This window comes from Pseudochaenichthys georgianus, chromosome 4 (genome assembly GCF_902827115.2).
Source record: "Pseudochaenichthys georgianus chromosome 4, fPseGeo1.2, whole genome shotgun sequence".
NCBI classification, from domain to species: Eukaryota; Metazoa; Chordata; class Actinopteri; order Perciformes; family Channichthyidae; genus Pseudochaenichthys; species Pseudochaenichthys georgianus.
In genome coordinates this window covers 456,869-483,198 of record NC_047506.1, presented here as the reverse complement: position 1 = coordinate 483,198, position 26,330 = coordinate 456,869, and the positions used below count along the sequence as shown (strand labels likewise).

The 26,330-nt window shown below is 39.9% G+C and overlaps 1 protein-coding gene across 2 annotated transcripts in view; it reads right to left on the bottom strand.

Moving 5' to 3' along the window:
- Positions 1-556: 556 nt before the first annotated feature.
- Positions 557-26,330, bottom strand: part of ttc39a (tetratricopeptide repeat domain 39A) — a 52,895-nt gene continuing 27,121 nt past the window's right edge. For both annotated transcript variants that reach the window (XM_071202817.1, XM_071202818.1), the window contains 16 exons: positions 25,965-26,096; positions 19,963-20,003; positions 18,446-18,513; positions 18,253-18,317; positions 17,697-17,796; positions 17,185-17,250; positions 15,558-15,666; positions 14,634-14,701; positions 14,487-14,546; positions 12,868-13,029; positions 12,118-12,209; positions 10,325-10,444; positions 8,847-8,959; positions 8,451-8,565; positions 5,796-5,912; positions 557-2,363 (listed from right to left, as the gene is read on the bottom strand). In XM_071202817.1, coding sequence (XP_071058918.1) covers positions 2,249-2,363; positions 5,796-5,912; positions 8,451-8,565; positions 8,847-8,959; positions 10,325-10,444; positions 12,118-12,209; positions 12,868-13,029; positions 14,487-14,546; positions 14,634-14,701; positions 15,558-15,666; positions 17,185-17,250; positions 17,697-17,796; positions 18,253-18,317; positions 18,446-18,513; positions 19,963-20,003; positions 25,965-26,096 — 1,543 coding nt within the window. In that variant the 3' untranslated portion in view covers positions 557-2,248. The remainder of the gene's footprint in view (positions 2,364-5,795; positions 5,913-8,450; positions 8,566-8,846; positions 8,960-10,324; positions 10,445-12,117; positions 12,210-12,867; positions 13,030-14,486; positions 14,547-14,633; positions 14,702-15,557; positions 15,667-17,184; positions 17,251-17,696; positions 17,797-18,252; positions 18,318-18,445; positions 18,514-19,962; positions 20,004-25,964; positions 26,097-26,330) is intronic.

Here is a 26,330-nt window from a genome sequence, read left to right as displayed (position 1 = left end):
TATGTCTCGGTTTTTCCTGCTGGCTGTCAGGGACTTTCCCGAGTGCAGCAGCTGCTGAAGAAAAACGACAAAAGGTGGTGATGTAGCGACAAGAAGCCCCGCCCCTTTTTACCCACGAACCAATGAGCTATTAGTTACCGCTTGGATCTTTTTGTGGCAGCCAATCAGAAGAGCACATTGCCCTTCGCTGAAAACGTAAACAGAGAGGAAATCGATAAATTAGTTGCTAAATCATGCTGAGATCATTGTAGGGCTCAAACTATTCCATGAATATTAAACGATATTCTAAATCTGGGGTTTTCTTGCTAGTCTTCTTTGCTTATTTTCAAATCAATATGATTCAGGCCCACTGTTCTTATATTATCCCTTATTCCCATTGCTTTGCATATCAACAAGAGATTACTTACTCACTGTTTCTAGAGGATTAGATGAGAACAACGTGTGCAAAGATTTCCAAGCAAGTAGCGCCTCTTTGTTCTGTAAATAATAACCTTCAGTGCAGAACACTTGGTGCTTTTGTTTGTGGTGCACGGGGGACAAAAAAGACAACAAAAAATGAGATGGTTTGTTTTTAAGTTGCTTATCATTTCATTAAATTACAATAGAAACATTCAGTATGTACAGGAATGTCATTCTGCACAGTAGTAGCCGTGCCCGATAAAATACGCTGATTGTAAACATCACAATGCCACTAAATTTGAAAGGGTTTCTTCCAGCTATTTCTGCAAAACCAAAAGGGGGAAAAAAGTTAATTATCAGACAATGACATATCATTTTGAAATACGTTAAAACAAAATTAAAAGTAGATTTCTTTCACCAATAAAATAAATTGAAACCGACTCCGAGTCATCGTCTTGAATCCCAAACGTTACTCTAATCATGATTAAATCAACACTTCTCTAATTCCAACACTTGAGACACCATCTTAGTTTCGCAAAACCTCCCCACTAACATGATTAGAGGTGACCCTTTTCTGTCGTATCGTCAGTCATTACAAACGTTGTTTTTTTCATATACAGATTATTTTTTTGACAAAGTAGCGTTGTTATTATGTTCACGTCCTTGTATCGATGGTTGTTGTCGAGCATGGCTGATGGAGGAGGAGCAGTGCGGTGAAGACTGTTCTGGCTTTGTGTTCGGAGCTTCTTCACTCACTAAAGATGCAACAGGTGGACGAGCAAAGGTCCTTTTTCTGCTCGGGGGGAATGGCCCGTGTGTTCGCGCGGAAGTACCGCTGGAGCCCGTCCCAAACGCCACGCGGAGAAAAGAAGGGATCTGCCTTTCTAAAAGACGCTTTCATCTGTCCTCTTAAAACGGGACAATTCGTGTAAAAGGCGCCATTTACAATATATCAATGTAAAGAACAGCTCTTTGCATTTATGATCTTTTCACTCTTGGCTGATTTACAAAGCTCTGTGCAAAAGCCATTACATGTAAGGGTTAATACAGAAGGAGACTGAATGAACATATGAAAACAGGTTTCAAAAGGTTTCAAGTAAAGGAAGACGCATGTAAAATAAACAATCCCTCGCTCTTAAAGCTTATGTCGTGTAAAAAGTGAAACCAACATATAAATAATGTATATTCTCTAAATAGGTCATATTGGTTTTGTTAAAATATCTAAATATAGATGAAACCCGTCAACCAGAATGTATCAAATAACATGGTACAAAACAGTCACATGGTTAATGCGGTGAGTTGCATGATGTCAACACATAATTGTTTGTCATTTTCATCGTCAATCTCCATTTTACAGGAATTAAAAGTGGGCATGAGAGCTTTTTTAGCAACCAGGTACATGTGTTCTCGTGGCTGGGTGGAGTCTGCATGAGTAATCTATATGTTTGGTACTCCATTAGATCCAACCCTGCACCCTCAACTGGGCACGTTTTTATTCTGGGGATAATTGAGGAGCAGTATGTATTTACTTCACAGCTGGTTTCCCACCAGAGTGCGCCCCCTATGGGTGGAAACACAGTGCGAGACGAACAAGCCTGCCATCGAAGCAATGTTTCATAAATATAGACACATTTGTCTCTATTTCAAATCGCTCTAAGAAGCCGATATCATCATAATATATCTCGAGAAGAGGACTAAGCAAACCTGCCTTAGCCACACAGGGCCACACACAGAGAGGGCAGCACCCAAACAGATCACCTGCCCTTATAATGTGGGCAGGGGTGGGCTGAGTGTTGCATTGTGGGAGAACAGAAGGCTGCGTCTGCTCTGGCGGGCCCTCCTCTGTCCGTTAAGGGCTGCTCGGGGAATGGAGGCCGTTCTCCGCCACGCCTTTAGCTTTGTGCATAGCTGCCTGGATCCGGAAGTGAGTCCGCGATTCCATCGAGTAGTTCTTGTAGTTTTGCCTGAAACAGAATAAACGTTTAAAATCAAATCAGAGAACTATTTTTTGCTGTTTTTCTGGTTTATTGTGCTGCACTGTTGGAGGAGCCTGTGACCTAAGATTTTCATCGTCATAACTACCCTATGAACGTATGACTGAAAAGAGGTGGGAAGTAGAGGAGTACAAATACTTTGTCAATGTCCCCTTAAGTACATGTCTCTGGTATCAGTACTTTACTCCACTACTTATTTTTCTGACGACTTTTTACTTTGACTTCTTACACTTTGAACCCAAATACCTGTACTTTCTACTTCTCACATGTTGAACACAAATACCTGTACTTTCTACTTCTTACATGTTGAACTCAAATACCTGTACTTTCTACTTCTCACATGTTGAACTCAAATACCTGTACTTTCTACTTCTTACATGTTGAACCCAAATACCTGTACTTTCTACTTCTTACATGTTGAACACAAATACCTGTACTTTCTACTTCTTACATGTTGAACACAAATACCTGTACTTTCTACTTCTTACATGTTGAACCCAAATACCTGTACTTTCTACTTCTCACATGTTGAACACAAATACCTGTACTTTCTACTTCTTACATGTTGAACTCAAATACCTGTACTTTCTACTTCTTACATGTTGAACCCAAATACCTGTACTTTCTACTTCTTACATGTTGAACTCAAATACCTGTACTTTCTACTTCTTACATGTTGAACACAAATACCTGTACTTTCTACTTCTTACATGTTGAACCCAAATACCTGTACTTTCTACTTCTCACATGTTGAACACAAATACCTGTACTTTCTACTTCTTACATGTTGAACACAAATACCTGTACTTTCTACTTCTTACATGTTGAACACAAATACCTGTACTTTCTACTTCTTACATGTTGAACACAAATACCTGTACTTTCTACTTCTTACATGTTGAACTCAAATACCTGTACTTTCTACTTCTCACATGTTGAACACAAATACCTGTACTTTCTACTTCTTACATGTTGAACACAAATACCTGTACTTTCTACTTCTTACATGTTGAACACAAATACCTGTACTTTCTACTTCTTACATGTTGAACACAAATACCTGTACTTTCTACTTCTTACATGTTGAACACAAATACCTGTACTTTCTACTTCTTACATGTTGAACCCAAATACCTGTACTTTCTACTTCTTACATGTTGAACCCAAATACCTGTACTTTCTACTTCTCACATGTTGAACACAAATACCTGTACTTTCTACTTCTTACATGTTGAACTCAAATACCTGTACTTTCTACTTCTCACATGTTGAACTCAAATACCTGTACTTTCTACTTCTTACATGTTGAACCCAAATACCTGTACTTTCTACTTCTTACATGTTGAACACAAATACCTGTACTTTCTACTTCTTACATGTTGAACACAAATACCTGTACTTTCTACTTCTTACATGTTGAACCCAAATACCTGTACTTTCTACTTCTCACATGTTGAACACAAATACCTGTACTTTCTACTTCTTACATGTTGAACTCAAATACCTGTACTTTCTACTTCTTACATGTTGAACCCAAATACCTGTACTTTCTACTTCTTACATGTTGAACTCAAATACCTGTACTTTCTACTTCTTACATGTTGAACACAAATACCTGTACTTTCTACTTCTTACATGTTGAACCCAAATACCTGTACTTTCTACTTCTCACATGTTGAACACAAATACCTGTACTTTCTACTTCTTACATGTTGAACACAAATACCTGTACTTTCTACTTCTTACATGTTGAACACAAATACCTGTACTTTCTACTTCTTACATGTTGAACTCAAATACCTGTACTTTCTACTTCTCACATGTTGAACACAAATACCTGTACTTTCTACTTCTTACATGTTGAACACAAATACCTGTACTTTCTACTTCTTACATGTTGAACACAAATACCTGTACTTTCTACTTCTTACATGTTGAACACAAATACCTGTACTTTCTACTTCTTACATGTTGAACACAAATACCTGTACTTTCTACTTCTCACATGTTGAACTCAAATACCTGTACTTTCTACTTCTCACATGTTGAACTCAAATACCTGTACTTTCTACTTCTTACATGTTGAAGACAAATACCTGTACTTTCTACTTCTTACATGTTGAACTCAAATACCTGAACTTTCTACTTCTTACATGTTGAACACAAATACCTGTACTTTCTACTTCTCACATGTTGAACACAAATACCTGTACTTTCTACTTCTCACATGTTGAACTCAAATACCTGTACTTTCTACTTCTTACATGTTGAACTCAAATACCTGTACTTTCTACTTCTTACATGTTGAACACAAATACCTGTACTTTCTACTTCTTACATGTTGAACCCAAATACCTGTACTTTCTACTTCTTACATGTTGAACCCAAATACCTGTACTTTCTACTTCTTACATGTTGAACACAAATACCTGTACTTTCTACTTCTTACATGTTGAACACAAATACCTGTACTTTCTACTTCTTACATGTTGAACACTAATACCTGTACTTTCTACTTCTTACATGTTGAACACTAATACCTGTACTTTCTACTTCTCACATGTTGAACTCAAATACCTGTACTTTCTACTTCTTACATGTTGAACACTAATACCTGTACTTTCTACTTCTTACATGTTGAACACTAATACCTGTACTTTCTACTTCTCACATGTTGAACCCAAATACCTGTACTTTCTACTTCTTACATGTTGAACCCAAATACCTGTACTTTCTACTTCTTACATGTTGAACACAAATACCTGTACTTTCTACTTCTTACATGTTGAACACAAATACCTGTACTTTCTACTTCTTACATGTTGAACACTAATACCTGTACTTTCTACTTCTTACATGTTGAACACTAATACCTGTACTTTCTACTTCTCACATGTTGAACTCAAATACCTGTACTTTCTACTTCTTACATGTTGAATTCAAATACCTGTACTTTCTACTTCTCACATGTTGAACACAAATACCTGTACTTTCTACTTCTTACATTTTGAACACAAATACCTGTACTTTCTACTTCTTACATGTTGAACTCAAATACCTGTACTTCCTACTTCTCTCATGTTGAACACAAATACCTGTACTTTCTACTTCACTTCAGGTCAGGTTGGTATGTGTCTCTTTGAGTAATATTGTGTAAGTGAAGCCAGGGGGGGCTCCTGACTAATTGGGCCCCTCTACCGGTGCCCTGTAGGCTTTTCTACCAATACATCCATGTGTATTATAATAAACCCATAAATCACACACACTAAAGTGAAAGCAAACCTTGCTGTTTATTCTACCACGCTTAAGATTTATGATGAAGACATTTTTAAAAAACATTATCTAAAGTGCTGACTTTACACCGAGTGTAAAAATGCAGAATCATCCATTTTAAAAACCTACTTTGCGGTTTCCAGCAGTCGGATGGCTTCAGACTTCCTGCCTTGCTCCAGACACAGCAGGCCGTGCTCCAGCAGGGCGTTGGGAACCAGGTAGTGGTCGTACTTTATCTGAGACTCGCTGCAGGAAAACATTTAAAAAGACTGTGGTTACAGGACGAAAGAAGATACCTGCTGACTCTCCACCCTGCCTCCCACCTTACACACACCACCCCACACACAACCTTCCCTCACCCAGCACCAGTCACTTTTCTACTCATCTCTGCCGTCACTGTACTTCGAACATCATTTATTATGTTTTGCTCTAATGCTGCGTTCAGACCGGACGCGATGCGAATATTCGCTTCGCTCTAAACGCTCCTATCGCATCGCTCTAGTCGTTCGAGTTTCACCGCGGCTGCCAGCTGTGTTTACTCGCATGTGTTACTCGGGAGCTACAACTACAACACAATGAACATATTTGACCGTGATTTAATTGTAATACACGTTTCTAAATGATGCCGAAGTAACAACACACTGATACCGGTTAGTAAAAACCATGAATTAATGCTTTGACGAGTCTGCAGACAGACGGCAGGCGAATAACCTTTTAAATGCGTGTTTTCTGAATGGAGATCGGCTAAGCTAACGCTATATATGCTCCGACCGTCCACACTCACAACAACGGCCTACAGACATAAATAAACCAGCGACTGTATTCTCCATGACACAGGCAGTCTGTGGTTTGTACTTGTTTAACTTGTGTCTAGTTTCTGAACAGATATCTCTGAGTGCTAACTGCTAACGGCTGATGTTTTCTGGTTGAACGTCAGTGACGGCAGGCTGAGATCCTCACCGCTGATTGGCTTCCGCGAGAACGCGTCACGTGAATTTGACGCCCGAGTTGAAAAAAATTGAACTCTCGCGTTTGACGCGGCACCGTTCAATCGCGTGATTCGCGCCGCGTCCACCGCTTCATGCGCGCCGTCGGAGCGAATTCGCGTCTGATCGCATCTCTGCATTGACTTTACATGTAATCGCGCCGCCCCCAAATGTCGCATCGCGTCCGGTGTGAACGTAGCATAAGGAATACTTGCACTAATGTCACATTCATGTTTCTGTTGATTGTGTTTTTTGTTTTAAATATATTTATTACCTAGTACTTATTACTACTTCGTTTTTATACCCCTTTTATCTAGGCCCTTTTTGCATCTTGTTTTATGTGTCACACTGCGGGACTGCGAGAAACGGTATTTCAAATGTTCTGCATGTATAACACATGTGGAATTCTTGACCATAAAGTTGGCTTTGATTCTTAATAATAATAATCTCCATACAATAAGTGCAGTTCAAGGTGCTTCACATAGACATTTCACAGACAGTTGATATCACACAGAATACAGACGCCACTAAAAGACAAACTAACTAACTAAAAATAGCATAGTGTAAAAATGTATTTTGATCAAAGGTAAAATGATGACATTGTGCAATAAAAGGGGGATAATGCAAATTCAACACACAATTTGATGACCGGTTGAAATGCATTGAGAAAGAGTTTTCTTCCTTAAAGGCTAATTTCTACAAGAGTTTCCACCAGAAGGAACGCCTAAAAGGCTAAGGGAAATAAATATAGGAAAGCATTGTACTTTGTTATTGGAATAAAATGCACAAGCGGAGATGTTTGCCCTGCGTAAGACCCGCTAACTGGTGCCTCAGCGGCAGTTTGCTTTTAGGTTAATAATAATTTGATTTCTATTTGATTTTGGCCACAATTCCTTTTTCCAAACAAGACTGCCGTTATTCACCGAGGATGCTCAAGAATATGATCAGGTCAATAGGTGATGATATGAAAATAGAGCATCTGTTCTTCGGGTTGGTTGGGCGTGTATTTGGGCGTATATTTGGGCGTGTATTCGGGTGTGTATTTGAGCGTGTATTTGAGCGTGTATTCGGGCGTGTATTCGAGCGTGTATGTGAGCGTGTATGTGGGCGTGTATTCGGGCGTTTATTTGGGCGTGTATTCGGGCGTGGATTCGGGTGTGTATTTGGGCGTGTATTTTGAGCGTGTATTTGAGCGTGTATTTGAGCGGGTATTTGAGCGTGTATTTGGGCGTGTATTTGGGCGTGTATTTGGGCGTGTATTTGGGCGTGTATTTGAGTGTGTATTTGAGCGTGTATTTGCGCGTGTATTCGAGCGTGTATTTGGGCGTGTATTTGAGCGTGTATTCGGACGTGTACTTGGGCGTGTATTCAGGCGTGTATTTGAGCGTGCATTCGGGCGTGTACTTGAGCGTGTATTCGGACGTGTACTTGGGCGTGTATTCAGGCGTGTATTTGAGTGTGTATTCGGGCGTGTACTTGAGCGTGTATTCGGGCGTGTATTTGAGCGTGTATTCGGGCGTGTATTTGAGCGTGTACTTGGGCGTGTATTTGAGTGTGTATTCGAGCGTGTATTTGAGCGTGTATTTGGGCGTGTATTCAGGCGTGTATTTGGGCGTGTATTCAGGCGTGTATTTGGGCGTGTATTCGGGTGTGTATTTGGGCGTGTATTTGAGCGTGTATTCGGGCGTGTATTTGGGCGTGTATCTGAGCGTGTATTCGATCTCCTTCTGTACACACAAACTGGAAGATTGACAGTAAAGTTGTTGATTTAGCGCACGTGTCGGTGCACGCTACGTACTTGCAGAGGACGAGGGTGAAGTAATGTTCGGCCTCCTCTTGATGCCCCAGGTGCTTGAGACACAGACCCTTCAGCAGACTCAGCAGACACTGATCATCGATGGTGAACTCTGACCCTGAGACACACACACACACACACAAAATCATATAGAGTAATCCCGGAGAAACATTCAAAGGAAATAAACTTGCCTTTTAAAAGTGGAATACAAATAAAGGTTATTAATAATAATAAATTGTATTTATTAATTTATAATAAATGTTATATAATAAAAACATATAATTATGATAATATCATTCTCTGAGATGGTTAAAGTACATCAGTACAGCCTCTTAAATAAATGACATTCCTTTTATATTAATATCAAAATAAAATAAGTAATATTTATTTCTGCAGTACTTGGGCTGCTGTCGAGTTTATCCTGCTCCTCCTGCAGAGTCTTCAGCATGCCTTCAGTCAGGTCCTTGTGTTTGCCGATGACTGTGTAGCCGTTCCAGATGTACATCATCTCCGAGAGAACACACACACACACACACACACACACACACACACACACACACACACACACACACACACACACACACACACACACACACACACACACACACACACACACACACACACACACACACACACACACACACACACACACACACACACACACACACACACACACACACACACACACACACACACACACACACACACACACACACACACACACACACACACACACACACACACACACACACACACACACACACACACACACACACACACACACACACACACACACACACACACACACACACACACACACACACACACACACACACACACAAAATTAGATAATTTTCATATACAGAGGTGAACATAAAAAAAACTATTTTTGACAAAGCTCGGCTCTCGTATGGATTTGACTCAAACAAAGGTTATTCCTGTAAAGGTCACCTATTATGCAAAATCCTCTTCTTCATGTCTCTTCTACATCAACATGTGTCCCCTCTTCTCCATGTCTCTTATACATCAACACCTGTCCCCTCTTCTTCATGTCTCTTCTACATCAACACGTGTCCCCTCTTCATGTCTCTTCTACATCAACATGTGTCCCCTCTTCTTCATGTCTCTTCTACATCAACACGTGTCCCCTCTTCTCCATGTCTCTTCTACATCAACACGTGTCCCCTCTTCTTCATGTCTCTTCTACATCAACATGTGTCCCCTCTTCTTCATGTCTCTTCTACATCAACATGTGTCCCCTCTTCTTCATGTCTCTTCTACATCAACATGTGTCCCCTCTTCTTCATGTCTCTTCTACATCAACATGTGTCCCCTCTTCTTCATGTCTCTTCTACATCAACACGTGTCCCCTCTTCTTCATGTCTCTTCTACATCAACATGTGTCCCCTCTTCTCCATGTCTCTTCTACATCAACACGTGTCCCCTCTTCTTCATGTCTCTTCTACATCAACATGTGTCCCCTCTTCTTCATGTCTCTTCTACATCAACATGTGTCCCCTCTTCTTCATGTCTCTTCTACATCAACATGTGTCCCCTCTGTGTAAAGAGACTCTGAAAGTTTCAGGAACAAAGATTCTCTCTCTTTTTGATCCATTTCTATAAAAACAGAGAATCAGCACTTTGGAAACAGGAATGAAACAGAGGGGATTATGGGTAATGCTGCAATGATCTGTTTGGTGTTTCAGCCAATCAGAGACAGGCTCTGTATATATCTGAGACCTGTGATATATTGATGAGAAACAGTGTAATAGGGGACCTTTAAGGAACCAAGCATCATGGTACCTTAACCTGGAAGTAGTACTGAAATAATATTATAGTGATGTCTTTATGTGTTCTAGCGTCGTGCAGCACTGACCAGTGGAGGAGCAGGGAGAGGGATGGGGTTTTCTGCAAGGTAGCGACGGGCTTTCCTGATAGCGAACTTCTCTGTCGGTAAAGACTTCCCCGCTATCTTCTGCTTCAGCCCCGGGACCTGCCTGGAATATAACAGAGCACAGAAGTATTGCCATCATAATCTACTGGTACAAAATCTACAGTAAATACAGAGCTAAGTACACGCTAAAGCAGGGGTGTCAAACTCAATTTCATCGCGGGCCACATCAGCATTATGGTTGCACTCAAAGGGCCGGTTGTAACTATATAAATATACATATTTAATATATATAAATTAATGTATTACATTATTGCCTCTGCATTGGATTATTATCCGATAGGGTAATAACTTCATAATTAACTACGTCTGAAAGCAGAGCAAATAATTGCAAGTCTCTTCAGTGCACATGTCACAAAACAAGATGCATTGTGGGACATGTAGTTTATGGGCAACGTGCTTCTGTAAAGTGGCATGTAACCGTATAATAAACGTATTATAATCTCTGCAAGCTCTTGAGGGCCACATAAAATGAAGTCGCGGGCCGGTTTTGGCCCCCGGGCCTTGACTTTGACACCCCTGCGCTAAAGGGTCTGTGAGCATGTTTTTTTATATAGGTAGGCCTATATACATATTTGTATACGTGTTTGTGTGGTATTTCGATCTCTCTGTCTGTACACACAAACTGAAAGATTGACAATAAAGTTGACTTTGACTTTCTCTCATTGTGCTGTTATGTTAAATGTTGTTTGTTGTTCATGTATTGTCTGTTGATGTTACACATGGAGCATTTCAGGCTTGATCTGACCAGTAAAGTATTATCATACTATCATATCTGAAAGAACCAAAAGTAAAAGCAAGTATCAAGCAGAGTATCAGAATCTAATTTGAATATTAGGTGATGGTCATCTGGTTTGTGTTCATCGCGTTGCAGCTGTAAGGCAAGGCAAGTTTAATTATAGAGCGCTTTTCAACACAAGGCAATTCAAAGGGCCTTACAAAGATGAGACATTAAAGGTGGGGTAGGTACGTTTCAGAAACCGTCTCGAGATACATTTTTTGTTATATTCCATGGAATGCTCTTAACATCCCGATAGCAATGAATATCTGAAGTGCTTTGACAAAAAATCCATAAAAAAATGTCATCTGTAGAAGCCGTGATACTGTAAAAAGTACCATGGTCTACCTGCCTGTCAGCCTTCCATCGGGGCACAAACTTATCTCGTGTGTGTTGGGGGAGGGGCTCTGTAAGGAAGTGGCAGATTTTCTCCGGTTGCGTATTTTCAAATTCTAGCGATCTCGAGCCGGTTTCTCAAACTTACCTACCCCACCTTTAAGAGCACATTAGAAACATTAAAAAAAGCAAAGATAATAAAACGTGAATAACACAGGTACGTGAATAAACGTTACAGTGCAGTGTGAGATGTGAAAAGTTCAATTAAAAGCAAAAAGAAAAGTCTTCAGCCTGGATTTAAAAGTAGTCAGAGTCGCAGCGGACCTGCAGGTTTCTGGGAGCTTGTTCCAGATATTTGGAAATATCCCGAACCAAATTCTCCCTTTCCTCTACCCCTAGTCTTCCCGTGAAATTATATTCCTCTCATCCTTCTCTTTCAATCATTTTGCATCCCCAGACAACACGTGTTCCTGTTTTCCGACCCCATCTTTGACCAGAATTAAGGCAAGAATTAGGATATTGAAACCTGTTTTAAGACTTTGCTCGTGAATCTTTGACCCGTATGTAATGTATGTTTCCTTGTGAGTAGCTTCAGTACGTCTTACCTGAACAGAGTGAGCGCGGTCTCTCCGAAGGTGAGGCAGTCGTCCGGAGTCAGCATGCTGAGGTAGGCTGCTTTCATGTAGGCATAGGTCGCCTGAGGGAGGGAGAGCGCGACATATTTTCTATTTGCAATGAGATGAGGAGAGAACTGAGCGGTGCACAACTCAAACCCATTCTTTAGTTTCAAGGCGGGATTATCTTTTAGCAACTTCAAGCTCACGATGAGGCTTTCTGTGTTTCTAAAGCAATACAATGTCTTTCCTTTCCCCCCACGATCACCTCTGACTGGATCACTGCACATAAGAACCGTTTTGACATTCTATTATTGACTTCATTTTGAAAACAAATGTTGTACTTTTAGTGTCTTACTACGTGAAAAGATCCTTTCTGCACACTGAATACTTTTGATACTTAAAGTACTTTTAGCCAATAACACTTCTGCACTTCTATTTACGAAACATGTCAATCCAGGACTTAATATTTATACTTCTACTTAAGTAAAGGATGTTAGTACTTTTCCACCTCTGACTATAATATCAAGTATCATAGGGCATTGCTCTCTTTTGTCTCTCACAACATCTGCTTAAAAACATCTCTTAATGTTAACACCGCTCCGGTTTTGCCGTTCCTACTTGCAAGGAAAATCTCGTTTGAGCATTTATTTGATGCACTTTAAGGTGCCCTTCGATGTCTTGAAAGGCACCTCCATATAAAACGTGTTATTATTTGTATTACTAAGTCCCCCGACCCACCTTGGACCAGGTGTTCTCCTTGCTGAGCAGGTCAGCGTAGAAGTAGGCCATCTTCCAGTGCCTCTTGTAGGTGAAGCACCACATCAGCTCCCAGTAGCACATGTGGTGGAACTGCTTCCACTGCTGCTGCGCCTCGCAGCACTCCTCGAAACGCTTGATGGCCTGGAAGATGTAGAAGAGGAGGAGGGGACACATGTTGATGTAGAAGAGACATGAAGAAGAGGGGACACATGTTGATGTAGAAGAGACATGGAGAAGAGGGGACACATGTTGATGTAGAAGAGACATGAAGAAGAGGGGACACATGTTGATGTAGAAGAGACATGAAGAAGAGAGGACACATGTTGATGTAGAAGAGACATGAAGAAGAGGGGACACATGTTGATGTAGAAGAGACATGAAGAAGAGAGGACACATGTTGATGTAGAAGAGACATGAAGAAGAGAGGACACATGTTGATATAGAAGAGACATGAAGAAGAGGGGACACATGTTGATGTAGAAGAGACATGGAGAAGAGGGGACACATGTTGATGTAGAAGAGACATGAAGAAGAGGGGACACATGTTGATGTAGAAGAGACATGGAGAAGAGGGGACACATGTTGATGTAGAAGAGACATGGAGAAGAGGGGACACATGTTGAGGTAGAAGTCATAACAGGTGACCTTTAAATCATATCCAGTGATTATGTGTAGCCGACGCAGAGGGCTCAACTTCATCAGTCATTAGGTTTTATCTTTCAAATTGGAAGAAGGGACGTGAGCTTGAAGTGTCTTAAATACTTAAATATTATTTATTATATATGTTCATTTAATTAATTTCTTATTTTAAAAGTGACTAACCTGTATATCTCACTCTGTGGCCGTTTAAACTACTGACTTTCCCCTCAGGGATTAATAAAGCTCCATTTGATCTTATCTCATCGTCCTGCCAGGTTTCAGCAAAAACAACTAAAGCACATTTTGTATCCGTATTTATTTTCTATTTGGTAAATGACATTATTCTTTACTTGTTAACACGAGGGATATTTAATCCAGTGCTAAATATGTGAATTCATCAACTCCATTGGAATATATTTGACTGTTCATCCCTTTGAATGGACATATTCAATTTAGTATATTAAAGGTGGGGTAGGTACATTTGAGAAACCGGCTCGAGATCGCTAGAATTTGAAAATACACAACCGGAGAAAATCTGCCACTTCCTCACAGAGCCCCTCCCCCAACACACACGAATGCGCACATGACCAATGAGGGCACGAGATAAGTTTGTGCCCCGATGGAAGGCTGACAGGCAGGTAGGCCATCCAATCCGTTTAGCGTATCACGGCTTCTACAGATGACATTTCTGTATGGATTTGTTGTCAAAGCACTTCAGATATTCATTGCTATCGGGATGTCAAGAGCATTCCATGGAATATAACAACAAGTGTATCTCGAGCCGGTTTCTGAAACGTACCTACCCCACCTTTAACTGTAGCAGTAGTAAATGTTTCTACACGTTAAACTCACTAAAAATACTTCTAATGGCAAAGGAAGTAATTGACAATAAGAGTGAAATACATCAGCGAGTGTGTGTATAATATATATATATTTATATATATATGACGGGGACTCACAGCGTCCAAGTTGCCTTTGATCTCCTCTATTCGACCAGCGAAGAACAAGAAGATGGATCCCTGGAGAAAAAAACACACAGTTTTATTTGGGAATATTTCCAGTTATTCAGGAGTTAAGAAAATCACTTTTTTTTTATTCAGGCAAACCTTAGGATATTTCTCGAGGTACGGCTGCAGCAGTTTCTCTGCGTCCTCAACGTCTCCTTCTCCAGTTCCTGAGAGACGCAGCCAGGTGAGACACAACCAGGTGAGACACAACCAGGTGAGACGCAACCAGGTGAGACGCAACCAGGTGAGACGCAACCAGGTGAGACGCAACCAGGTGAGACGCAACCAGGTGAGACGCAACCAGGTGAGACGCAACCAGGTGAGACACAACCAGGTGAGACGCAGCCAGGTGAGACACAACCAGGTGAGACACAACCAGGTGAGACGCAACCAGGTGAGACACAACCAGGTGAGACGCAACCAGGTGAGACGCAACCAGGTGAGACGCAACCAGGTGAGACACAACCAGGTGAGACGCAACCAGGTGAGACACATTCAGAAAGGTCAAATGCAAAGTCAGCAGGTCGTTCTGTATGGTTTTGATTTGATTTATTTCGGATGTGTAAAACAATAATACAACAATTTAACATGAGAATGATTATACTATACAAAATTAATCAGTGTCAAATTAATATAAAAAAGTATTACTGATTCTAAATGATGTATAAATATATAATCTACTTAATTACACATCTGAAAAGGGGTGGGAAGAAGTTTACACTTATTTAATCCCACCCCTTCTCCCAAAAACTAAATGACTAACACACACATATATATACATATATATATAATTATCTTTAAGTTTGATTTGAGCATCCCAGAGAGACCAGAAGAGAGGAACCGTTTTCATACACATTGATGCTGCTTACAGACACGACACATGACAGTTACATATTGCATTCAACATAAGTAAGTTGCAGGAATAATAATGCAACAACAAGACAGGAATAATGAAAAACATGTACATTTAAAATTGAAAAAGATAAATCGGCCTGTAAGATAAATACAGTGGTGTTTGCTCACCCAGGATGAAGCTCATGAAGGTGTGGTAGCAGAGCAGCAGCATGTTGCAGAGGAAGGACCTGAAGGTGCTGTCAGCACAGCCCTCCTGAAGCTGCTGCAGACCAAACTCCTACACACACACACACACACACACACACCATTTAGCTGACGCTTTTATCCAAAGCAGAAGATACAAACTTGAAGAAAACAGAATCATAAAGTACATCAGGTTTCATAGAACCAAAGTGCTACTCAGCTGGCTTTAGATAAGCCAGCCCTGTCACACACACACACACACACACACACACACACACACACACACACACACACACACACACACACACACACACACACACACACACACACACACACACACACACACACACACACACACACACACACACACACACACACACACACACACACACACACACACACACACACACACACACACACACACACACACACACACACACACACACACACACACACACACACACCACCGTTTTGGTGCAGTTTGAGCGTGTACATACCAAGGTTTAATTATTCTGTCAATGGTTGTAAGTAAGTAAAGTATATTTATAAGTAAGTAAGTAAAGTATATTTATAAGTAAGTAAGTAAAGTGTAAGTAGGTAAAGTATATTTATAAAGCCCTTTTCACAGACAAAGCCACAAAGTGCTCGACAAAACAATAAAACACCATCATAGGAATCGAACCAGGACCAAGGACCACACGTGTTGAGAAGTCATAAAAGCACCAGAACACAATAAAATCTAAATATCCACTGGGCTGGTGGAAGGAATCGTATGCTCTCTCCCTCCTGTGTCCTCGCCCTTTGCGGTCACCTATGAGCCCTTTTTAGTGCAGCTGACCCCCGCCACCAAGTGTCCACAAATAATATTGCAATATTAATAAGTAACGCCAACAACACCCATAAAATGGCTCCTACACGTGTGTTTCCATAGTTTATATTCTCCTAGCCTTTTAATGACTGCTTTCAAATGTATTAAAATATTAATTTACTTGTTTAATGGGTTTCTTTTGCACTGTGTCCTAATGCCTTTTAGTTTAATAATAATAAATAATAATTCCTTACATTTATTATAGCGCTTTTTCAATGACTCAAAGCGCTTTTACATATACACACATTACACATATATCATACATGCAATGGTCAGATATTGTTTGTTAAACACATACACTTCCATTGCATGTGAAACAGATGGGCTTGTGTGCAAAATATACAAGTACAAATAGTGCACTGTGACATAACTCGAGAACTCGGAAGTATATGTACGATATTGTTTTGCAACAGGAAGGAGAATCATTCAACCTACGAGATTAAGAAGTGAAGCGATATCACGACGTAAAGGACTTTTGTTTTAGCTCCGCACATAATAGGAAGTTGTGAAACAGAGAAACCGTGTAGTCATCGGTTCATTCATCAGATGAGTTTCAGCTAGATGTACTTTGAAGCTGATATTCCAGATACACTTCACGCCTCCGTGTTAGTTTCACCAACAGAAACTAACCACTTCAAGCAGAATGAAATCCCTGACCTGTGAACCCTCTCAGCTTAGAGGAAATCGTGCTACCCACGGTTTCCTCCCGCGTTGTATTAAACGCTCACATGTCTGCAGACTCACCTTATTACCGGAGAAACCCACGAACTCCAGCAGCTTCAGCGTCCGCGTGGGCAACATGGAGATCATCTGCAGGAAGTAGACACGTGCAATTCAAACGCGAGACACACAAATATGTTTATTCCATATTTTTAAATCATTTTCTCGATTTCTACTCACGGTACATTTTACATGTATATATTCAGTTTAATATTGAATATTCCATCCGTCACATACTTATGTATATATAATACCTTGCTTTACATCTTGGTATTGTTAATTCAACATGTATATTTTCTACTTTCTTGTCTTTTAATTTGTATTGTTGCCTTTTCTTTTTATGCTGCTGCAACACAAACAAGTACTTCTTATCTCATCTTAAAGCATCACTAAATAAATACAAGTAGGTTTTTACCGTCTTTTCTCTTTTGCTAAAGACTTGATACGATGTGGAAGTGCTGTGCCCCATACGTCATGACTTTTTGTTGTTGTTGACATGTTTGATTATAAAAGCAAACATGTAGCCTTGTACTTACCAGGTTAAAGGCTCCGACTCCCAGGTTCACCCCCCCCTCGAAGTGCCCGTGGTTTTCCCCGTGAGAGTACCCAGAGGACTGGAGGATTGTGTGCAGCTCTCTGTGAAGGGGAAGAGAAATAAAGGAGAAAGATGAAAGGTTTTATAAGTTGGTTATAAAGCTGTGAGAGGAGATCTCGTGTCCCTGTGAGGTGGTTGTGGTTCTTATCGGCATGTCTTGTGCCGTGTCACATGTTATTACTGTGTTACTTTGACACATCTGTGCAGAGAGGACAAACCGCCACATGTACAGAGATTATTGTTAACGTGCATCTTCCCCTCTTAAATATACTAATACATAAACACACAATTATAAAATAAATGATAATAACAAATGAAAGTAAAAAAAGGGGCAAATTAATACATGTATTAATAAATAAATATAAAACAAATGAAAAAGAATAGATCAATAAATGAATAAAGAAATAATTAAATATAAAATAATTAAAGACAAGGGGTTGACAACACCAGCACGAATAGACGAGAACACAAATGATATGTAGACTTTGAGTTCTCACTTGTATGTCTGGTAGCTGTTCCTCACTTTGATTCCGCCTTTGATGAAACTGATCATGTTTTCATCCTGACAAGGAGGCCGAAGGAGAGAGAATCAAAGTAAACAAAGGTGTGATAATCAGTGGTGGAATGTACTTATTATTATAATACTAATATACAGTATATATGATATTCAGTGGCGGGTTCAACCCTAACCTGCAGGAAGGTGAGTGCTGCCCTCTGCAGGAGACACTCTGCGTAGCACACTTCAGCATGAAGCTCCTCTGAGGAGAGAATAGAGTCAGTTATCTTCAGTCAGAGCAGGTAGAAGTACTCAGATCTTGTACTTAATAAAAGTAGAAGTACTCAGATCTTGTACTTGAGTACAAGTAGAAGTACTCAGATTTGGTACTTGAGTAAAAGTAGAAGTACTCAGATCTTGTACTTGAGTAAAAGTAGAAGTACTCAGATCTGGTACTTGAGTACAAGTAGAAGTACTCAGATCTGGTACTTGAGTAAAAGTAGAAGTACTCAGATCTTGTACTTGAGTACAAGTAGAAGTACTCAGACCTTGTACTTGAGTACAAGTACTCAGATTTGGTACTTGAGTACAAGTAGAAGTACTCCGATCTTGTACTTTAGTAAAAGTAGAAGTACTCAGATCTGGTACTTGAGTACAAGTAGAAGTACTCAGATCTTGTACTTGAGTACAAGTAGAAGTACTCAGATCTGGTACTTGAGTAAAAGTAGAAGTACTCAGATCTTGTACTTGAGTAAAAGTAGAAGTACTCAGATCTGGTACTTGAGTACAAGTAGAAGTACTCAGATCTTGTACTTGAGTAAAAGTAGAAGTACTCAGATCTGGTACTTGAGTAAAAGTAGAAGTACTCAGACCTTGTACTTGAGTACAAGTAGAAGTACTCAGATCTGGTACTTGAGTAAAAGTAGAAGTACTCAGACCTTGTACTTGAGTACAAATAGAAGTACGCAGATCTGGTACTTGAGTAGAAGTACTCAGATCTGGTACTTGAGTAAAAGTAGAAGTACTCAGATCTTGTACTTGAGTAAAAGTAGAAGTACTCAGACCTTGTACTTGAGTACAAGTAGAAGTACTCAGATCTGGTACTTGAGTAAAAGTAGAAGTACTCAGACCTTGTACTTGAGTACAAGTAGAAGTACTCAGATCTGGTACTTGAGTAAAAGTAGAAGTACTCAGACCTTGTACTTGAGTACAAATAGAAGTACGCAGATCTGGTACTTGAGTACAAGTAGAAGTACTCAGATCTGGTACTTGAGTAAAAGTAGAAGTACTCAGATCTTGTACTTGAGTAAAAGTAGAAGTACTCAGACCTTGTACTTGAGTACAAGTAGAAGTACTCAGATCTGGTACTTGAGTACAAGTAGAAGTACTCAGATCTTGTACTTGAGTAAAAGTAGAAGTTCTCAGATCTTGTACTTGAGTAAAAGTAGAAGTACTCCAATCTTGTACTTGAGTACAAGTAGAAGTACTCAGATCTGGTACTTGAGTAAAAGTAGAAGTACTCAGATCTTGTACTTGAGTAACAGTAGAAGTACTCAGATCTTGGACTTGAGTAAAAGTAGAAGTACTCAGATCTTGTACTTGAGTAAAAGTAGAAGTACTCAGATCTTGTACTTGAGTACAAGTAGAAGTACTCAGATCTTGTACTTGAGTACCATGCTCACTCCTTTAGGCAGTACAGGATTTGACTGACCTTCTGTGTAGTTTTTAGAGAAGCTGGACTTCTTGCGGTTCCTGATGGAGGAAGCAGAACAAATAAAACCATCATGAGTTATCAGAATCAGAATCAAGTTTAAGGAATTTCCTTTGGTATCTGGAAGATAAACAATCTAAAAAAATAAGTTGCAAAGTAGGTACAACAAATTGTATATAAGGATAATAAAAAATAAGTATTTTTAAGATAAACAATTTAGCATTAAAACAGGATGCTAAAGACAAGTATTTACACCAAATTTAAATGTACAAATAACCTTAAAAACTGAAAAACAACAAAAACACTTAGGACAATGAGTATATGCCAAACGACAGTGTATTATATTTTAAAGTAGAGGGCTGTGCAGAAATGTGTGCTAAACAGAGATGGCAAAAGTACAGATACTCGTGTTTAAAAATACTCTGGTAAAAGTAGAAGTACAGATACTCGTGTTTAAAAATACTCTGGTAAAAGTAGAGGTACTGACTAAACTTCTTTACTCAAGTCAAAGTAAAGAGGCTTTGAAGTGTACTTCAATAAAAGTACCCATAATTAGCAGCTGCTTTAAAGAGTACCTGACCTCCCTTTATATCAATAGAACAATAATGTCATTGTTAGCTAATGAATGTTTCCATGCTGAACAACGGCAACATGACAACGTTTCCATTGGTCCCTCTTCTTTAGAGAAGACCAGGAAGTGATGGATACACGGATCGTGTTCCAACCAATAGGCACACAGTGACTCTGAAGAATAATGATCACGCACCAAACACACATTCAGACTAAAGGAACCAGCTGTTTGGAACATGAGAGAAGTAGAAAGTACAGGTATTTGGGTTCAACATGTAAGAAGTAGAAAGTACAGGTATTTGAGTTCAACATGTGAGAAGTAGAAAGTACAGGTATTTGAGTTCAACATGTAAGAAGTAGAAAGTACAGGTATTTGTGTTCAACATGTAAGAAGTAGAAAGTACAGGTATTTGTGTTCAAAATGTGAGAAGTAGAAAGTACAGGTATTTGTGTTCAACATGTAAGAAGTAGAAAGTACAGGTATTTGGGTTCAACATGTAAGAAGTAGAAAGTACAGGTATTTGTGTTCAACATGTAAGAAGTAGAAAGTACAGGTATTTGTGTTCAACATGTAAGAAGTAGAAAGTACAGGTATTTGGGTTCAACATGAGAGAAGTAGAAAGTACAGGTATTTGTGTTCAACATGTAAGAAGTAGAAAGTACAGGTATTTGAGTTCAACATGAGAGAAGTAGAAAGTACAGGTATTTGTGTTCAACATGTAAGAAGTAGAAAGTACAGGTATTTGTGTTCAAAATGTGAGAAGTAGAAAGTACAGGTATTTGTGTTCAACATGTAAGAAGTAGAAAGTACAGGTATTTGGGTTCAACATGTAAGAAGTAGAAAGTACAGGTATTTGTGTTCAACATGTAAGAAGTAGAAAGTACAGGTATTTGTGTTCAACATGTAAGAAGTAGAAAGTACAGGTATTTGGGTTCAACATGTAAGAAGTAGAAAGTACAGGTATTTGTGTTCAACATGTAAGAAGTAGAAAGTACAGGTATTTGTGTTCAACATGTAAGAAGTAGAAAGTACAGGTATTTGGGTTCAACATGTAAGAAGTAGAAAGTACAGGTATTTGGGTTCAACATGTAAGAAGTAGAAAGTACAGGTATTTGGGTTCAACATGTAATTAGTAGAAAGTACAGGTATTTGTGTTCAACATGTAAGAAGTAGAAAGTACAGGTATTTGTGTTCAACATGTAAGAAGTAGAAAGTACAGGTATTTGGGTTCAACATGTAAGAAGTAGAAAGTACAGGTATTTGTGTTCAACATGTAAGAAGTAGAAAGTACAGGTATTTGTGTTCAACATGTAAGAAGTAGAAAGTACAGGTATTTGGGTTCAACATGTAAGAAGTAGAAAGTACAGGTATTTGGGTTCAACATGTAAGAAGTAGAAAGTACAGGTATTTGGGTTCAACATGTAATTAGTAGAAAGTACAGGTATTTGGGTTCAACATGTAAGAAGTAGAAAGTACAGGTATTTGTGTTCAACATGTAAGAAGTAGAAAGTACAGGTATTTGTGTTCAACATGTAAGAAGTAGAAAGTACAGGTATTTGGGTTCAACATGTAAGAAGTAGAAAGTACAGGTATTTGGGTTCAACATGTAAGAAGTAGAAAGTACAGGTATTTGGGTTCAACATGTAATTAGTAGAAAGTACAGGTATTTGTGTTCAACATGTAAGAAGTAGAAAGTACAGGTATTTGTGTTCAACATGTAAGAAGTAGAAAGTACAGGTATTTGGGTTCAACATGTAAGAAGTAGAAAGTACAGGTATTTGTGTTCAACATGTAAGAAGTAGAAAGTACAGGTATTTGTGTTCAACATGTAAGAAGTAGAAAGTACAGGTATTTGGGTTCAACATGTAAGAAGTAGAAAGTACAGGTATTTGGGTTCAACATGTAAGAAGTAGAAAGTACAGGTATTTGGGTTCAACATGTAATTAGTAGAAAGTACAGGTATTTGTGTTCAACATGTAAGAAGTAGAAAGTACAGGTATTTGGGTTCAACATGTGAGAAGTAGAAAGTACAGGTATTTGTGTTCAAAATGTAAGAAGTCAAAGTAAAAAGTCTTCAGAAAAATAAGTAGTGGAGTAAAGTACTGATACCAGATAAATGTACTTAAAAAGAAAATATATACTTTATTAATCCTCAAGGATTGTTTTCCAGCAGCACAGCATCGTCCTGCATCTCTTTGCTTATCATGTTTCAATGCAAATCAGTGACTCGGCGAGCTCTTTACAGTAAATACAGGACGCTGAGCAGGGCAAAGTTACAACACGGTGCTGACAGTGCCAACATTTAAACGTCCTAACAACAGAAAGGGAAACTTCAGCTCAGATCGGTCGAAAACAGGGGTGTCCAAACGCCGGTCATTTTGAATCGGCCCTTCGCAAATTCAAAATGTATAATGTAATACGGCCCACACTTGAAACTTCTGATTGTCTTATATTGTACTTCTTAAAAAATATATGTCCAAATATATTACACAGTAGTATTCATGTGTTAATAAGTCCACTTTTCAAATAAACTCCGTCAATTAAAGTTGATAAGAAAAAAGCCCAACAACTTATTTTCATAATAACCTTGAAAGAAACCCTTCACATTTCCTCCTATTATAATCAATCTGAAGCTTCTGTTTTAAGGAATGAGCTGCTAACGAAATACATGAAACCCTCAGGAGAGCTGTTCTTAAAGCATGTTCAAGTATCAAGAATAATTGACCTACATTGGATTGATTTTTCCAACTTATAACCTGACTTATGAGCCAAAATGCCTCTAGGGAGTGGCCCAGCCCTTCGTATATATGTCTGTATGTGGCCCTCGGGGAATACAGTTTGGACACCCCTGGTCTAAAAGGAGAGAGGGGGGGTTCTCTGTGGGGGCAGACCAGATACACAGTTTGTCGCAGCGTCTCCAAGAGTTATGTGTCAGAGATTTGTGAAATTCCTTTGTCCAGGGGGTGGGGACAATCTAAAACATGACCTCTGGTTTTGTTATGATGTTGCTGCTGGGAACGCGTTGTGTTGAGTGTCTGTCCCTCTAAATGTGTGATCACTCGTACCATGTTTCATTACAAAAACAAGTGTTTTGTTTACTTAAATCAAACTTTGTTTTGTTTGTGACTAAACTGGCTCCTCTATGGATTGCCATGCTTTGAGCAAATACAACTTAATTCTGTAGCTGATAGAGGAATTTAAAAGATCCCGTCACCCATTGGCTCTAAAATGGTGGAACAAGCTCCAAGGAGTAAGTCCTCAAACCTGGAAATAAGTCAGCATTTTTGCACTTATGGTTCCCTGGTCTCAAAGTCAATGTTTTTGTCAGTAAATTCCCCACTGGTGAATTTTAAACCGGCAGTTGCTAACAAGTGACTAAATTAGACGACTAAACATCATTAGACAAACATTAGCCACCTTTAGCTTAGCGGTGGTGACGTGAAGTCATGTGACCGTGCTGTAGTTCCTTTATAGCCCAACATTAGCCGCCTTTAGCTTAGCGGTGGTGACGTGAAGTCATGTGACCTTGATGTAGTGCCTTTATAGCCCAACATTAGCCTCCTTTAGCTTAGCGGTGGTGACGTGAAGTCATGTGACCGTGCTGTAGTGCCTTTATAGCCCAACATTAGCCTCCTTTAGCTTAGCGGTGGTGACGTGAAGTCATGTGACCGTGCTGAAGTTCCTTTATAGCCCAACATTAGCCGCCTTTAGCTTAGCGGTGGTGACGTGAAGTCATGTGACCGTGCTGTAGTTCCTCTATAGCCCAACATTAGCCTCCTTTAGCTTAGCGGTGGTGACGTGAAGTCATGTGACCGTGCTGTAGTGCCTTTATAGCCCAACATTAGCCTCCTTTAGCTTAGCGGTGGTGACGTGAAGTCATGTGACCGTGCTGAAGTTCCTTTATAGCCCAACATTAGCCGCCTTTAGCTTAGCGGTGGTGACGTGAAGTCATGTGACCGTGCTGTAGTTCCTCTATAGCCCAACATTAGCCTCCTTTAGCTTAGCGGTAGGGACGTGAAGTCATGTGACCGTGCTGTAGTTCCTCTATAGCCCAAAATTAGCCTCCTTTAGCTTAGCGGTGGGGACGTGAAGTCATGTGACCGTGCTGTAGTTCCTCTATAGCCCAACATTAGCCTCCTTTAGCTTAGCGGTGGGGACGTGAAGTCATGTGATCGTGCTGTAGTTCCTTTGTAGCCCAACATTAGCCTCCTTTAGCTTAGCGGTGGTGACGTGAAGTCATGTGACCGTGCTGAAGTTCCTTTATAGCCCAACATTAGCCGCCTTTAGCTTAGCGGTGGTGACGTGAAGTCATGTGACCGTGCTGTAGTTCCTCTATAGCCCAACATTAGCCTCCTTTAGCTTAGCGGTAGGGACGTGAAGTCATGTGACCGTGCTGTAGTTCCTCTATAGCCCAACATTAGCCTCCTTTAGCTTAGCGGTGGGGACGTGAAGTCATGTGACCGTGCTGTAGTTCCTCTATAGCCCAACATTAGCCTCCTTTAGCTTAGCGGTGGGGACGTGAAGTCATGTGATCGTGCTGTAGTTCCTTTGTAGCCCAACATTAGCCTCCTTTAGCTTAGCGGTGGTGACGTGAAGTCATGTAACCGTGATGTAGTTCCTTTATAACCCAACATTAGCCTCCTTTAGCTTAGCGGTGGTCACGTGAAGTCATGTGACCGTGCTGTAGTTCCTTTATAGCCCAACATTAGCCTCCTTTAGCTTAGCGGTGGTGACGTGAAGTCATGTAACCGTGATGTAGTTCCTTTATAGCCCAACATTAGCCTCCTTTAGCTTAGCGGTGGTCACGTGAAGTCATGTGACCGTGCTGTAGTTCCTTTATAGCCCAACATTAGCCTCCTTTAGCTTAGCGGTGGTGACGTGAAGTCATGTGACCGTGCTGGAGTTCCTTTATAGCCCAACATTAGCCTCCTTTAGCTTAGCGGTGGTGCCGTGAAGTCATGTGACCGTGCTGTAGTTCCATTATAGCCCAACATTAGTTTGTTACTTCTGGAGCTTGCATCTTTATTGTTATACTCTTCAAACATTGTAAAAGTGGTGTCAATATGTGGAGATTATCCTACTGACCAATATGGATAAGTATCATACATGGTTGTTTGCAAAAGAGCTTATTTTCTGCAATATTTCAAAATCCTATTTATTTTTTGTAGAGGGAACCCTTGCGATGCTAACATCCAAGTAGGATTTCAAATACATCGTCATCACGGCACCACTCCCTATCAGGACTGCAACAAGTCTACACATCTGTTGTTGCAGAAGGAAAACCCACCTTTTTTTGACTGCACATATAAAAAATATAGCATTCTCGCTATATGTCTCCTCAAGGTTGATTACTCTTATTATAAATCACTTTGGATAAAGAGTCCGCTACATTTGATGTGATGTAATGTAATAGGGTTAGGGTTAGTCTCACCGCTGACAGATGGCCTGCGCCTCCTTCATGGTGTTCCCTGCGGTCTGGATGTGTTGGGGGTCAAAGGTCATCATGGCCTGCATCTCCAGGATGGTGGCGTAGGTCAGAGCGTGGTACATGCTGTCTTTGGTTCTGTAACAAAAAGAAAAATAGACATTAGTTTGTTTATTATATAGCAAGAGGAACCTAAGGGTATTAAAAGGGGAACTATGCTCATGTTCAGGTCCATATTTGTATTTAGTGCATCTACTGTGACATGTTTAGTTTATTATTTTATAGTGTCGTGGACAGTCCCCATTGATCAACTGTCACACAAAACAGTAAATGGGGCAGCTTTAGCCAACATTGCTAATTTCCAGCTGTTGT